This window comes from Gavia stellata, chromosome 7 (genome assembly GCF_030936135.1).
Source record: "Gavia stellata isolate bGavSte3 chromosome 7, bGavSte3.hap2, whole genome shotgun sequence".
Taxonomy (NCBI): domain Eukaryota; kingdom Metazoa; phylum Chordata; class Aves; order Gaviiformes; family Gaviidae; genus Gavia; species Gavia stellata.
The window spans coordinates 41,623,270-41,638,315 of record NC_082600.1 but is presented as its reverse complement, the minus strand read 5'-3'; the positions used below and the strand labels follow the sequence as shown (position 1 = coordinate 41,638,315).

The 15,046-nt window shown below is 37.9% G+C and overlaps 1 protein-coding gene across 1 annotated transcript in view; it reads right to left on the bottom strand.

The window, feature by feature from the left end:
- Nucleotides 1-10,286: 10,286 nt before the first annotated feature.
- Nucleotides 10,287-15,046, bottom strand: part of TTBK2 (tau tubulin kinase 2) — a 74,061-nt gene continuing 69,301 nt past the window's right edge. The window contains exons 13-14 of the mRNA XM_059819722.1: nt 11,756-13,029; nt 10,287-10,755 (exon numbers count right to left, since the gene is read on the bottom strand). Coding sequence (XP_059675705.1) covers nt 10,287-10,755; nt 11,756-13,029 — 1,743 coding nt within the window. The remainder of the gene's footprint in view (nt 10,756-11,755; nt 13,030-15,046) is intronic.

Here is a 15,046-nt window from a genome sequence, read left to right as displayed (position 1 = left end):
AGCTTGTCAAATGCACCTTTTCCTCAAAGGCATTTTGGTTTACTGCACTAGCAGGGTAGGCTCTTTCTTGTCACATGATTAAAAGAGAGAAATACAGCAAAAAATAGTAATTGATGAGTGATGCCTGTTTTTGACATGGAATAATTTCTCCCCATATGGTTTATCAGCAGGCTGCGTCTTCACCAGATTTTGCAAGCCGCCTGGAATCAATACCACAACATTTGAAATACAGAGAGCAAAAAAGTTTCCATATTGTTTTACGTGAAACAAAAGTTAGATCTGCTGTTAAACAAATTGTGGGAGGCAGGGGCTGACTTCGCTCCAGACAGAACAAATGCTCTTGCATATTTTATGAAGCTTTCACCTTCACCTGTTAGAGAGATGAGTAAAATCCTCCATTCTCTTAACTATATATCCAGGAAAAGAAAGACAAGAATTGGAGCAAAAAGTAACCTGTTAGGTGTCAACTCTGAAACAAGCACAAAGGAATCATTTTATTCTAACATGAAAAATCTTCTTTTCACATTTAGATAGGAAGAAACTATTGTCACTGGCGCTATTCTTAAGACGTGTTTAAGGCTGACATGTTTAAGGCTTGTATATTAGAGTCTTTCTGGTTTGCACATTTCAAAATTAGCAGAGGTGCTGTATTCGCATGTCCAGTGTCCATACGGGAGGGGAAACAAAACACCCTTCCCCCCCTACAATTTTATCTGATGACCTGAAAAACCATACAGGTCCTCTTAAGCATTTATCACCAATATTAAAGTTCTACAGATAAATTTGTCGTAAAGCAATGACTAGCTGCCTCTAGTTTTCCAGTTATTTTGCACAAGCGTTCCTGCTGTAAGAATTTAGAAAGTACAAATGGTGTAGAGAATGGCAAACCAACTGTCCCTCTCCTAGCAACATAAGAACGTGTAATCATAGGGTAAGATATGTCATTTTTGCAGTCAGCTTTGACAGAGGACTATACCATATGAAAATGTACTTTTAAGTACTTACTTTTTCTTCTGCCTTTATACCATTTTGGTGTCCCGATCACACACATACACCTCAAAACCCGACAGCTGCTGCCTAATAAAACGTGAACACAGGGTAGTCGCGTTAGCAAGTGTTTCCCTTCAGTATCATAGATGGAGCAAAATATGCAAATATCTCACAAAACATATGCATGTATGGCACACTGTTAATTGGGATTAATCCCCTTGAAGAAGAGGAGGTTCTTGTTTTCAGGTTTACATTAACAAAAGGAGATGGTGTGGGTAACAGGTATCACTACCTTATTCATAAATTGCTGGGTTTAAAAACAGGAAAGAACTAATCCTTCCAAATCTGATTTTTGAGTCTATGTTGTTAAAAGCTTTCCAGATTAACCTGTTGGAAGCATTATTTCTCCACCATTAGTACAGATAGGCTCTCTCGAGCAGTGTTCTCTCTAACTGAAGAAGGCACCCTTCATTGGGTTTTTTTTTTCTTCTCATGGACAAAGAAACCAATTAACAGTACCGTGACATTCCAGGTAGGTTAGCAAAATGTGATCTAAAGTTTACCTGGCCTTTCTGGGCAGCGGTTTGAGCTTGTCCAGGTTGCAACAGCCAGTTCTTAACTGACTTTCTTTCAGTGTTTCAATTCTTTCTTCAGTTGTTAATTCTTGAATTTCACTTACTACAGGATTTCTAGGGAGAGCTGGCTTGCGTCTACTACATAGCTTTCTCACATTTGAGTACGAATTTAAGTGAGAGGAAGCTACAGCGCAAACGCAGAGAAGCGCAGCAAGATCCTCAGAGCAGGGTGGGCAGATTGGATCTCCTGTATGAATGAAGACAACAAGCCAGGCAACGCCAAAACCACTTCAGTGGTCAGGCAACTACCAGACCTCAACATTGATCTGCCACAGCATCTTTGTTCCAATCTTGCTTCTTTCCCACAGTCTGTCAGTTGTACTGCTAACATATACTGAAGCCAGATCAAAACCACTCTCCCATTTCTGGTATGATCCAGATTTACGTAGTATTTTAAACAAGAAAAGATACTGAGCTACCTGTTGCTAGTACAGAGTGCACGTATTTGTTATTTTCGCCTTCAAATTAATCCTCATTCTCTTGGAATGTTACTGAATAAATGAATTCTCAATTTGTTTCCTGTCATGTGAAGCCATTTGGGCTCTTTATATAAATGATGAGAGCTAATGACCTGGTCATGAAGCTTAATGAAAATACCGCCAATGATTTGAACAGGGACAGAGCTGGCTTTTAATTTGCCTTACATACAAAGTGATAATGCCGAGAAAAAGATCCAGGGAATTTTCTCCAATTCTTCTGGACCTCCCTAAAAACCCTGTTCTGCTGTGGAAAGAGCAGGCAGTATTTTTCACAGCATACAAGGACTAAGACACACAGGCACATAAACCACAAATACAAATTGTGATGATCCTATACGCTACTTTTACCTAGTTTTACTAGAAAGAGAAATGAAAGGATCTTGGAGGAAACTAGAGCAACTGGTAGTTTAACACTGCATTTCCATATAGCACAAACTGCTCAGATTCAGTAACAACTTCCGTTCATCCAGTTCTCTGCTATCTGCCCCTCAAGTGTATTGTACTGAGGATGAGATGGGTCTCCTCAATAGGCTATAAAAGCTCAGTAATTACATCCAGACAGCTGATCATCTCCAAAGAGATCAATTACAGTGGCCTCTGACTAAATAAGAAATCACTATTTTGAAGGGGGGAAAAAAAAGAGAAAAAAAAATAAAGAAGCAGCTGGCTCTTCAGAACAACAAGGCTGGAATCCACCATATTGTTACTAAAATTGATCTGATCTGGCTGTGGCAATCATTTCTTGTTTGGCTGAATACAGACAGCATGGGTAAGAGCAAGAGCAAAGAGAAAGGGAGGTTTCTGAGGCGGACGGATGATTTTTTCTATTCTTATTAATATACAACACATGAACATACTAAATCAGCCAAACTTCCATTGATCCAATCATTCTGACTTGCAATATGAACATCTGACTTATGTTGCAGTAGTACCAACAGACACTTGCTTTTTGCTTTCTTGTAACAGAAAAAAAAATCACTGTCAGAGCACTTTCTCCATTTAAAGTACAAGGTTACAATAGTAAAAAATCTTGAAAAAAACTCAACTGAAGCTTTATAAATAATTAAATCATTACACAAACACAATCAAGAATTGAAGTTTTGCATGCTGAATGAATATTTTATTTAGAACCAGTTTATAAAAATAAAATACAAAATAATTTGAAAACAAAAACTTAAAACATTGTACAAAGCCTGGATATGGTACAAATGAGAAAATAAATAATTACAACTTTATGTACAAATGACCATTACAAGGGCATTAACTCTTCATGTTCTTGGGTGCCTAAGCAAACTTAAAAGAATGGCTTAGAAGATTTTCAAGGAGGGGAAGGGAACTGCAATTACTGAGCAAGAGAATTTGAAGGACTCAACATTTGTCTTCCTCAACAGTAACAATTCTGGAACTACTTTCCACTTAATTTAATCTTGCTGCAGATTTTACTATTGAGTACTTAATTTCTTATGGGGTGACAACATTGTGTTTTTAATTAACACACAGATTTCATTCTTTGTGGTATTGCCCAGAGATTTTAGATTAGCAGCCATTGGTTGGCAGCTTCAAAAAGTCAGTATTTGTCTGAAGGCATTGCTGGCGATTTCCTTAATTTACTAGTTTGGATATTCATAGGAAAGCATTTGAAAATTGGCGTCTGTTAGCACAAGCACTGCAACTCGTCTCTGGGCTGACTCTATAGAAAGACAGTTAAAGTTGGGGAAGAATTTCAAATCTTGCTTTCTAGCCAAGGAAAGAGGAAGCAGAGAAGGCTGCTAGGCAACCAATCCAGATCTCCAGTCAGAGGAAGAAGATGTGAAATAGCCCAGAAAATCCCAAACCTTTATGACCTTGCCTTCCACACAGCAGATAAGGGTTTAAAAGGATTTGAAGCCAGGCAGACCAAACTAATTATACCGTATCTTTTGGAGCAAGCTGGTCTGCTGTTATTATAGGTCCTTTATATAAAAGTTAGGTCAAAGATCAAGTAATCTCAAAAGGAAACAAACATCTGTAACTCCAATTAATTCCAGCCGAATTCCCAGCGACAGCTGTGGATGATCAGGACCTCATATGAGTAGCCCACTTGTGGTATTGTTTTAGAAGAAACCACTTCATACTCTTGGCCAAAGCTGTCTCTCAGCAGTAATTCTTACAGAAAAGGAGAGATCAAAAGGCATGTCATGTCATAATAGTAATAAAAGATAAGCATTTTCCAATTTAAAATACAGCAACTGTAAATACGATATTTATAGAGTGAGTTTATTCCTTCATTCCCTAGACAGGAAAAAAACTGAACAAAACAAGACCCTATACTGATTTTAATGCAAGTTTCATCTGCACAAGAACAGCAAGAATTCCCAAGGATCCAAGCTCTTCGTGTAGAGGAGAAAGAAAAGCAAAATACATAAATGACATATGCTAACATTTGGATTTGTCACTGTTACTCGTAAGCGAGAATGTGTTACCAACAACGGAGAGTAAAATCAGCCTGCATGTTCAAACCTGGACGGCTAGAGTAATTGCCAAGTCAATACATTAGACTTTAGAACAATACACTCCTATGCATTTCTTCCTTTAAAAAACCCTCAGAGGTTAATATTAAAAAGCCCGATTATTTAAACCACAGGAAAATAAGTGAGTAAATGAACTTTTTGGCATTTGACAGTATCTTAAAATAATTCCAGACAGGTATTACACAATCCAGGTTGACTTTTATATAATTTCTCTTTTACAAATGTTTTATGTAGGGAAAAGGAAGACTGGCTTCAAGCGGACAGCTGAGGTATCCTTGTGTGACGTGCGTGTTTATGCAATTTGCATGTATTAGCTAAGAACTGTATGACCTATGCCTACATATTGCATGTAGTCCAAACACTGAACCTCACTTCTTTTTACCAGCGTTACTGGTTACTGAAAATTGCAGTAATTGCAACCAATTACATTTGAGCCAAAAGCAAAACAGCAAACAAAACCCTTCAGTTCACTGTCTACTTGATTAGCTAGAAGAATAAAAACACTGTGCACTTTTCCACAAGTTTCAGAAATAGGAACGAGCATCCAAAGCTTTTACCAGTCAAAGAAAGGAGTCATGGATAATCATCAAGGCGTTTGTTTATATAGCTGACAGTTCTCTGACCACTCCTTACAGTGGAAAAGCATACAGAGAATGTGCCATAGGAATCATGGTGTTAACCTAAGACACCGAAGCAGCCCTTGCTCACTGGAATTGACAAGACAGGCATGGCTCTTGTCACCTCACAGGATCAGTCCTGCATGAAAAAATTAATATATTATATACCTATAATGAGAAACCAATTTGACTTTGAGCTCTCTTTTACCCTCCTATTCCTTTTCAGAAGATTCCTCTTTCATTTAACATAGATATAAAAATTGGAGTCACGTATCCCTAGTTTGGCGTTAGACCCTTTTAAGAAACTGGAATAATCGCTGTCTTCTTACCAGAATTTATGCCTCTCAGTGTTCCACAAAAAAGTCCAATTTATTATAGAAAAATTCTGTTTACAGGGAAGAGTCTGTACTGTAAGTCTGGCTTTGTCTACATTCTCATCAAAGAGAAAAAGAAAATATTTTTTTAGAAACATTACAGTAAACCATTGCATAAATTTTACTGCAATAAGAAGGACTTACGGGAATTTTGCCCAAGCAGGACTATAGGATCAGGCCTTGTAATATGGAAGAGACACAGAATCAGAATTAGGGCGTAGCAAAATTACGGAAGGTAAAGAGGAGATCAGAGCAAATCAAAGCAAAACAGGCCTCGGCTCACTCTGGCCAACGAATTCCAGTAAACAGGATGCAATAGCTGAGACTGTTCCTATATATATATGTATATACACACATATGTATGTATGTATATATGTTTCTATATAATATACAGTATCTATATAAGTGTATATATAGATACACTTATGTACAAATGCATATTTATATATATATAAAAATTGTGTGTTTTCCTAGCTATAGATAATACCGTAATACTACAAATTGTAAATGATAGAGCTCTTGGAAGTCCTTTTCAGATGAAAAAATCTTTCAAGCTACATTTAAATATATAGGACCAGATCCTCCCCTTTACATCAAGACTGTTTAGTGAGGTATGCGAGAAAGCTTGATCTCAAACATGCAGACTTCAAGGCAAGAGTATGTCCAGATGTCCCAAGACAGGATGTGGCTGGTGGCTATAATGAATGCCCCATGTCACTCCCCAGGGGTTTGCCTCCTGAATAATTGTATATAACCAGCAGTTAAGACCTCATATTGCTCCTGCCTTTGAGCAGTGAAATTTTCTATGCTACCCATCCTGCTTAAGTAGTAGATAGGTGCCTAGCATCATACAACTTGCCAGTGTTGTTCTAGTGTATCACACCTTCTACCACTTTTAACAGGGTTTTACTTAAGTAGTAATTGGCATTTGTAATTAGAAATGAGGTTTATTAATATTAATACAGATTTTTGAGGTTGCAACTTAGATTCATTATACCATGCAATACGGCAGCACAAAAGTCTGTGTGAAATGTTCAGTCTTTTCAAGTTCTATTTTAGTTTAAAGGCTTTGTGCCTCAATTTCTCTAAAAAATGCTCCAAGTGCTGGCCACAACACAGGAAACACCATGAAGAGGAAATGTGCGTGCAACATCTGCATCTGCTACGTGTTGTGGCTCCACTGCACTGCCCTCCAAAGAAATGGAGGCTTGAAGAGGACAAAACAACAGCTCCTTGAATTATATTGTTTCCCAGCTAAAATCCCTGGGTAAGCTGCTGCATGCTATGCAGAATAACTGTAACTGTTTTGTACAATGGAGAGAAATCTTCCCCATCCCTGAAAATTTGTTGCAGATAACCCTCCGTAAACCATTCATTCACACTCCGCACAAGGGCCACACACAGGTACATTGGTGGTTTTATGCAGAGTCAGTTGCATATTCAAATATTGAAGCTTACAGAGTTCTTGATGATTATACAGGCCCTCTAGAAATATTAAGCTAATATTTATGTATGAGTTGACCAGCTGACCATTACCTAACTACATTAACTGACTGCTACATTAGACTATAGTAAGCAATTCTGCAAACTTTTGGGAGGAGGGTATCAAGCAATAAAAAACTCCAGAAGAACAGGTAGTTCAAGATAAGTTATTCACAATCACTCCACCATTTATATCTTCATGATTTTCTCACTAGAACCTGCTGAATCCACAGCAAAAAGTAACTGGGGATATACAGTCCTTTTACCTTTTTCTGCACTGAAAGAAGGCTGGGTCATCAATTACAACTGATACCTCTTTCTCCATTTTGGCATAGTTTACTATTTTTACATTGGCAAGTAGTTCAAGTACAAGTGAATTTCTACAGCATTGATTTATTTTACATAGTAATGTGTAACAATGGACAAGTCTGTACTTCGAAGACAGCATAAAAAATCCTTAGGTGTTATATTATTTCTCACCTGTAAAGCAAATACCTGTTTCTGGATTCTGCTACACCGGAGAGAAAAATATAAACACCTCAACTTCAGCATTTCAGGCAAGGATGCATAAAGATGGTACCTATTAAAACTGACCACGTTAATGTAAGAATAAACTTACAATACCATAATAAATCCTTTTCAGAAATAAGGGAGAAGGGAGGAAAAATAATCATAGGCTGCCACACCACCTTAACAAATAATACCAGCAGTGCCCAGGGCAAAAATATTATACTAGAACCAAATTCTCTTTATGGTATACTGTAAGGAAACATGAGGAAAACAGGAAGGAGAAGATGGAATTCGTTGTTGTCACATTCATCTGTTAGGTATTCATTGACTGTTACTGCTCCTATATGACAAGCATTCATAACAATTTAGAACTCACATTATGAAATAAAAATGAGTAACTACAAGCCCTATTTGTAATAAAAAATAAAAATACCTTTGAGTCTCTGTTCTTGTTCCATATACAAATACACACACAAAATTATAAAGACAAAAAGCAAGCTGCAAGACAAAACATTGGCTGGTTGAGAAATCAGCAGTTCTTCAGTCTTGTACCAAGATATAAAGGCTATTAGAATTTGTGCATTCCAGAAATTTTGGGGGGGAAATAGAAGATGCAATGCCAAAAGTATTCAGGAACTAACAGAAAGGGAACTATATTATTTGTAGTCCATAAATTACAAATGAAAAATGAGAAAGAATGAGTTTATATAAGCATATACATATATGTCTATATATAACTATTTATATTATATAATTTACCATGAGGACATGCAATTATTGGTATAGCACCTATTATACAATATCATACAAAGGAATAGGACTTTCCAATGGTACAGTTTCTTCAGAAAAAGCAGGTATACCCTACCTATTGCATTCATCTGTAGTGCTTGAAACCTGAATGAAATTAAGGTTTCACACTGTGCTACATTGCGTATGGGAAACGATATACATATTCATAGTAAGAAAAGAAAAAAAAAAATCAACATAGTCTGACAAAGCAAGTGTAATTCAGTGCAGCTCCAGGGCAGCTTTAATGCAGCATTAGAATGTGTTAGCTCAGAGACAAAATATTCCCTTTTTAATCCAAAAGGTATTCATTTGGCAGAGGTTAAATAAAAAAGCAGAGATGCTGGCTGGAGAGGCATACGACTACAGCAAGCAGATCAGTAACTGACAAGTCTCCTATGCATCCAGCGTCCCCACAACAGGAATAATTAGGGAGAGCTGGCTGCATCTTTGTCAGGCTTGCGTTCTTGTGTGTTACTATTCTGACCCACTATTCTCTTCTGACTATAGCAAAAGGTGCCGTACCATTATGTTCCCTACAGAGATCCTGTAGAGCACAAGAGATTATTAAGTAACTACCAAACAAAGTTGGAGGTATTAGACACCATGGACTTTACTGACAGACAACAAAGCTTGGCTATCAAAAAAACATTTGGACAAAAGAATGACAATAATCCAACATAAAAAATATCTCAGATTGCTTTCTGTATATTTTGCTTTGATTATTAATATTCTTACCCAGATTTTGTAAGGGTGTTAAGTGTATTTCTGTCACCTATATCCTACCAAGTTCATGAAGTAGACAGTCTCCTCATCTCTGTTTCATCTTTCACGTTTTTATAAAACAAATGACCAAAAAAGCAAATCTTGGTTGGTAATCATCTCTGCACAGTAAAATCAGTGGTTTAAGTGATCCATCACTAATGGAAAAACAAAAGCCAGCAATAACAAGGGTTCTTTTTGCAGTTAAGGGAAAAAAGGTACTTCTGTTTTCTAACTTATTTTCTAACATACATTGTAATTTATTGTAAATCTGCAACATTCAGTGGAGTGCAGACATCTTCTCCTTTCTCTTGTTTCCTGGACAGGAATGCTTTTCCAAATTCTACTGAACGTGGTCTGAAGAACCCCACTATGACTCCCAAAGAAGTGTATGATACAGGAATGAGAATTAGCTTCATGGACCCTAATTAGTACTAAAAAAATTTCTAAAGAATATAGCTATAAAACCATCTTGGCAAATGTTAATATTAATTTTTAAAATGTGTCAAGAAGGGGCAAGGTATATGATACTTCCTTAGGTAAAAAATCTGTGCCATGGTAGATAGGGAACAAGATGAGCACTGAGTGACTCAGAGATGTGTGCAGCTCAAAGTGGAAGAGACTTGTAAGGTAGAAATACCATAGTCTTCTCAATTGTGTGCTTTTTTAAAATTGCTTGAACAGTACTTATCTCCCAAGTGGTGACATCATTTTGGGAATAACCATTTCAGGTTTTCTTACATACTCCTTCAGTATGTAAGGCCTTAAATAATTAGGCCAAATCTTCTAGCTAGGTAAACTAAAAACATAGAAATAAATACCCTTTTAAAACACTCACCTTAGAGATATTTTTTACTCTAAATACATTGCACCTCTTTGACTACCTAGTCATTCTTATCCTGGCCTCTACTTCCCCTCTCGTGGATCTGCTTGCTGCCTGCTCTTAGGCAATGCCTGGCCACTTATTTACACGGTATGCTTTCTCATGAATAGTTTATGATGCTTACTTTCTTTAAAAAGCGCAGATTCAACACCGTTTTTTTTAATATACTTTTTTTGATTATTTTTTTAAATACACAGTACACAGACACAACATGCATCAGATTTAGGAGGAGGCTTTATACCTGTCAAGGCCCAGTTCCTATCTGCTAAGCTTAGTGGTTGATTTGCTCTTTCCTGTGGGAGTCTTAGTGTTTGGGGAATGGTGGAAGGAACTGCCAGATCCTTTCAGACCATTCTTGCTTGGTTTGTTGCAGCAGTGCTCTTGTTGGCAGGATCTCCTAGAAGATGAGGAGCCTGAATGGCTAGGAGGTGATTTACTCCTCCCAAGATGTGGGGATGAACTCCTCTGGTCATGATGGGGTCTCCCAGCCCGGGATGGAGAAGAACTGGCAGTACGGGGTAAAGAAGAGCTCCTAGGGGAGGCACTGGGACTGCGTCGGGGTATGACAGGGCTTTTGGGTGGTGTTTTTGGACTATGTGGAGATCCTGGACTCTTACATTGGGTAGAACTCCTTGGTCTTTGAGATCCATTCTGTAGGATTTGAGCCAGACGAGAGATAAGATCTGAGTCCGAGCTGCTACTCCCTAGGACTCTGTATCTGCGTAACCTTAAGAAGAAATGAAGAAAGATTATTCCTGTTCCCGTCTATTCACTAAATTTCACATAGAAACACAGGATCACTGGAAACTAGGGATGAGCTTACATTGCAGAACAGACATCTGGAGCTGAACTTTCCTACAAGGTAGAGGTGTTTGATCTAGGCTTTGGCTTCTGTGTTGTTCAAATCAACACAGTATTTATATTTGCATAAACTCACTCACGTAAACAGCCTAAGTGTTTACAGGATAACTGAAACTTCCTGGTGGTGCTAGAAGTGCACTGAGGAGCAGTGCTTATTGCCTCTGTTTTGGAGGGGTACATCCATTCATGCACACCATCAATACACTCCTATACACAATTTTAGGGGATGACAAGGCACACCACAACTTCCTTCAGAGGATTTCGCACTACCGTATCGACATTCTCCTTATCCTAGTAATGTGAGCACTGAAGAAAATAGATCGGGGTTGTCTGTATATAGAATTGGCAAAGGGGGACTTCTAGAATTCACTCTCGCCTCCTTTAATTAGTTGTTTTTACTTAGCCATGATCTGAGCATAGCTAACTAACTCAATACTGATGGCTGGAATCTCCAAACCTGAATACTTAAAATGTCTACAATAAGAACAGTTTAATTTTCAAAGGAGCTGGATATGACAGCTCCTATTGATTTCTCTGGGTTTGTAAATAATCAACAGTTCTGGAAAAGTGACCCCACTTTAAAAAAAAGTGTAAAGATTTAGTTATAGATTGACAGGTTTCAAAATATTGAATACATATCTACTGATGTATAAAGGTTTAACGGTGAAGCAGGCTCATTCTTGTGTTAACAGCCTCTCCTCATTCATTCTCCAACAATGTAAGATTTCTCAGAGAATTGAAGCTCAACATTTTTAAAAAGTAGTTAAAGGTTGGAACATCTACAGGATTACATGCTGCATAGTAACTGCAGTCTAGCTCAAATCCATTTTCAACCTGAAAACCTATTTCTATTTTCTCAGCATTACCTAGCTTCTACCCCAGGTCTAGTAGGTGGTTTTCCTGGTGGTGGCCGAGGAAAGAACTGAGCTGAACTTGAACTGGTGACTTGATCAGTGGTTGCCCAGGACACTGGCCTTGGAATCTTGCTTTTTCTGGACTGAGGGCTGCTTGGAGATAAAGAGCTATCTTCCGTCTGCTTGCTGAAATGAGAGTCCAGTGTCAATCTAGAAAATGAGGATAAGACATCATCCTCAGAAAATGGTACTGGAGTAGCAGCCATTTTTTCCTCCATCGACTTATCAGAGGCACTTGAGAGGTCACCAAGGAAAGATTTGAGCTGTCTCTTTTCCATAAGTAGTCTGACCAAGTCTGTCTGATGGGCCTTTTTTAGAAGAAGCTTTTCCTTTGCTGAAACAGGAGAAGAGGAGTCTGACGTTGAGTCTATCTCTTGTGCTAAAACTGGGATTCGGCTCTGCCTGAATACAAAAGGAGATTTAACTAAGTCCTTCTTAGATCGATGAGAATTCTCATTTTCTGAAATGCAGTGGAATATCTCTCCATTTCTGGGAGCATTTTTCTCTTTTTTGTCCTCCTGGTGCAAAAAAGTAGTAAGGGCCACTTGGTGGCATTTCAAGTCTTGGATATGGACTTCTTCCTTATTAGAATGAAAACCATTTTCCTGAACTGGTGCTATCTTGCTTGCCTGTCTATTAACCTGTGGTTTGATAAGTCTTGAGGAAGAAAATTCTGATGTTTTAGGTACGGTCGACTTCAGAACCTCATCTTGATTTGGCACCAAACAGGTGGGCCTTGGCTGTGATTCTTCAGCAGCTTCAGTATTCTTTAGAGGTTCTTCCTCTGCAGATTTTGAGTTTCCTGGCAAAGAATTATTCTGTTCTTTGTTTAGTATTTCAATGGCATCCTCAAAAACCACTGGAAACCTTTCTTCCTCAGCTTCATCTACAGGAGTATTTTCAAGTTCTTTCTCTTCCTGTATCCCACTATGTTGTTCAGGTAGGTCCTTTTGGCCACAGTCCAGGACGTTGACACATTCTTTGACCAGTCTTTCCTCGTCAAGCACCTCTTGGCTGATATTAAGTACCAAATCTGGTCTGCTGGCACTAGCTGGAAATGCGTCTTCTGTCACAACCAAACCCGGCAAACTTTCCTTTGGAGAGGAAAGTTCCATGGTGTGTTCCACAGACTGAGCATCCTGCTCTCTTTTCTCTAGCTGGTGGCCATAACGAAAGCTCTCTGAAGCAGACTGTGTGGATGCCACTGAAGGTCTGGGTATTGTTATCTGCATTGGAAAATCAGAGAAGGAAAAGGTGAGAAACTCAGGAATGTTATACAGATTACATTCTTTAAATAGCATTTTTTATTGCATGTCTTCAAGATATATTACATAATTATTCCTATGAATCACAATGTTCAAATAATACATAACTTCATAATTTACATTTGATAATTAGAAAAAAAGAATACTCTATCATCCCAAGACAGAAATGTGTAACAGGTAAAAACAAACATAATCTTAGCAGAAAATGTTGCAGTTACCAAGTAACCCTCCTGGAAATGAGATCCAGCCTAATAGGTAGGCTTTTTAATTATTTTACATTAGTTTGAATACTCTTAGAATAAGATGTATATAAACGTAAAACCTTTAACAAGCACACAACAATATTTCTAGACAAGTACAGAAGACAAAGAACACAGTGAGGTCCAGATTCATGAATGGACTTATATTTCAATTTAGGCAGAATTTAGATACTTCGTTAACAAAACAATTAATAAAAAACTTTATTTACCTAATTAAATACATCCATACCCATAATACCTACATTTTTGTGCAGAAAAACTTTCCTGAGTACCCAAATTTTAGCTATTACCTTCCCTATAGAAGCTTATGCCTCATTTTAACTAAGCAAAGTGGTTAGGACATCTCCTCACCTAAGGTCATTAAGAGATTCACAAACTCAATATTCACACATCTAAATCCACTAACGGGTCTAATCCAATAGGTACGCTTAAAGCACTCCTAAAACCTATGTATAGTATTGAGTCAGAGTCCCTTTGAAAAAACAGTTGATTATAATAAGTGCTGCCTCTAGTACATAGCTTAGTTGTTAGAGCACATGTCCAGGAAATGGGAAACTTGCATTCATGTCTCTCCCCACCTGAGGGACATAAGCCCACTTCCCCGAGTTCCCATCAAGTATGGACAAAACCAGAAAGGAGTTGCTTCTCACCTTTCCCGTTGAGGTCAGGCCACTGCACACGCAGAAATGCAGGAGTCATGAGGTCAGAGGGTGAGAGAGCACACACAAAGTAAGAGGGGTTTTACCTCTATGGGCAAGGGAGGAACAACACTCTCATGTGAAGAGGAGTCCTAGATTCTGGTTTATACATATTGGATTGTGCCATTGGGTAAAATGTATAAACAGTAAAAAAATCAAGGGGCTACCCTTACATCTTCCTCTACATGGACAGAGAGTTCAGCTCCTTGTATTCTTTAGCCTCATGAATCTGACACAGTTTGAGTTTGTAATACTCAGCAGAAAGTGGAAGACTGGAGTCTGGGGTTGGACATAAAGACTTTCTTGATACACTGATGGTAGAAGAGACAGCTAGCGGTAGCCTATTTCCAGTGTTGCCAGGATTCTGCTGTGTTACAAGACAGATTTCATTTGACCTTGTTGCAGAAATTATACATGCTGCTGAGCAAAAGCTAGTATATTGGTACTACTGGGTGGTGGAAACCAAGCTCATCTGTCAAGACCTGTAACAATTTATACTATGTACTCAAACTTTACAAATACAGAACAACTCTCCAAAATAAGAAATGGGAACTGACAGTTAAGGAGTTATACTCAGATTTCCCATGAGACTGTAATAGCTTAATTGAAATTCTTGCCGGTTTCTTTTTTTTTTTTTCATTTTCTTCATAGTCCTGTGTAACAAAATTTCCATCATTATGGGTGCACAGTTACCTCCATGAAACACAAACATTCAACTGGTATTAGAAACAGTTCACTAGAACGAACCATGAAACACAAATCACAGGCATAAAGCTGAATTAAAGAGAGGACAATTATTTATGTTAAAGAAATTATTTCTATACTATAAAATGTATTCTGAACCTCTCTAATTTACCTAATGCAGTTTTTGGACCTTAACTTAAAAATGTGGAATCATATTTTTTGAGAAATTTGGAATAAAATTTGGAGAAAAATATTTTCTTAGTTTTGTAAGTAGGATTAGCTGTTAGGCTACAGAAAGTGGTATTTTTCAAGGGTGGGGGGGAGAGAGCAGAAACG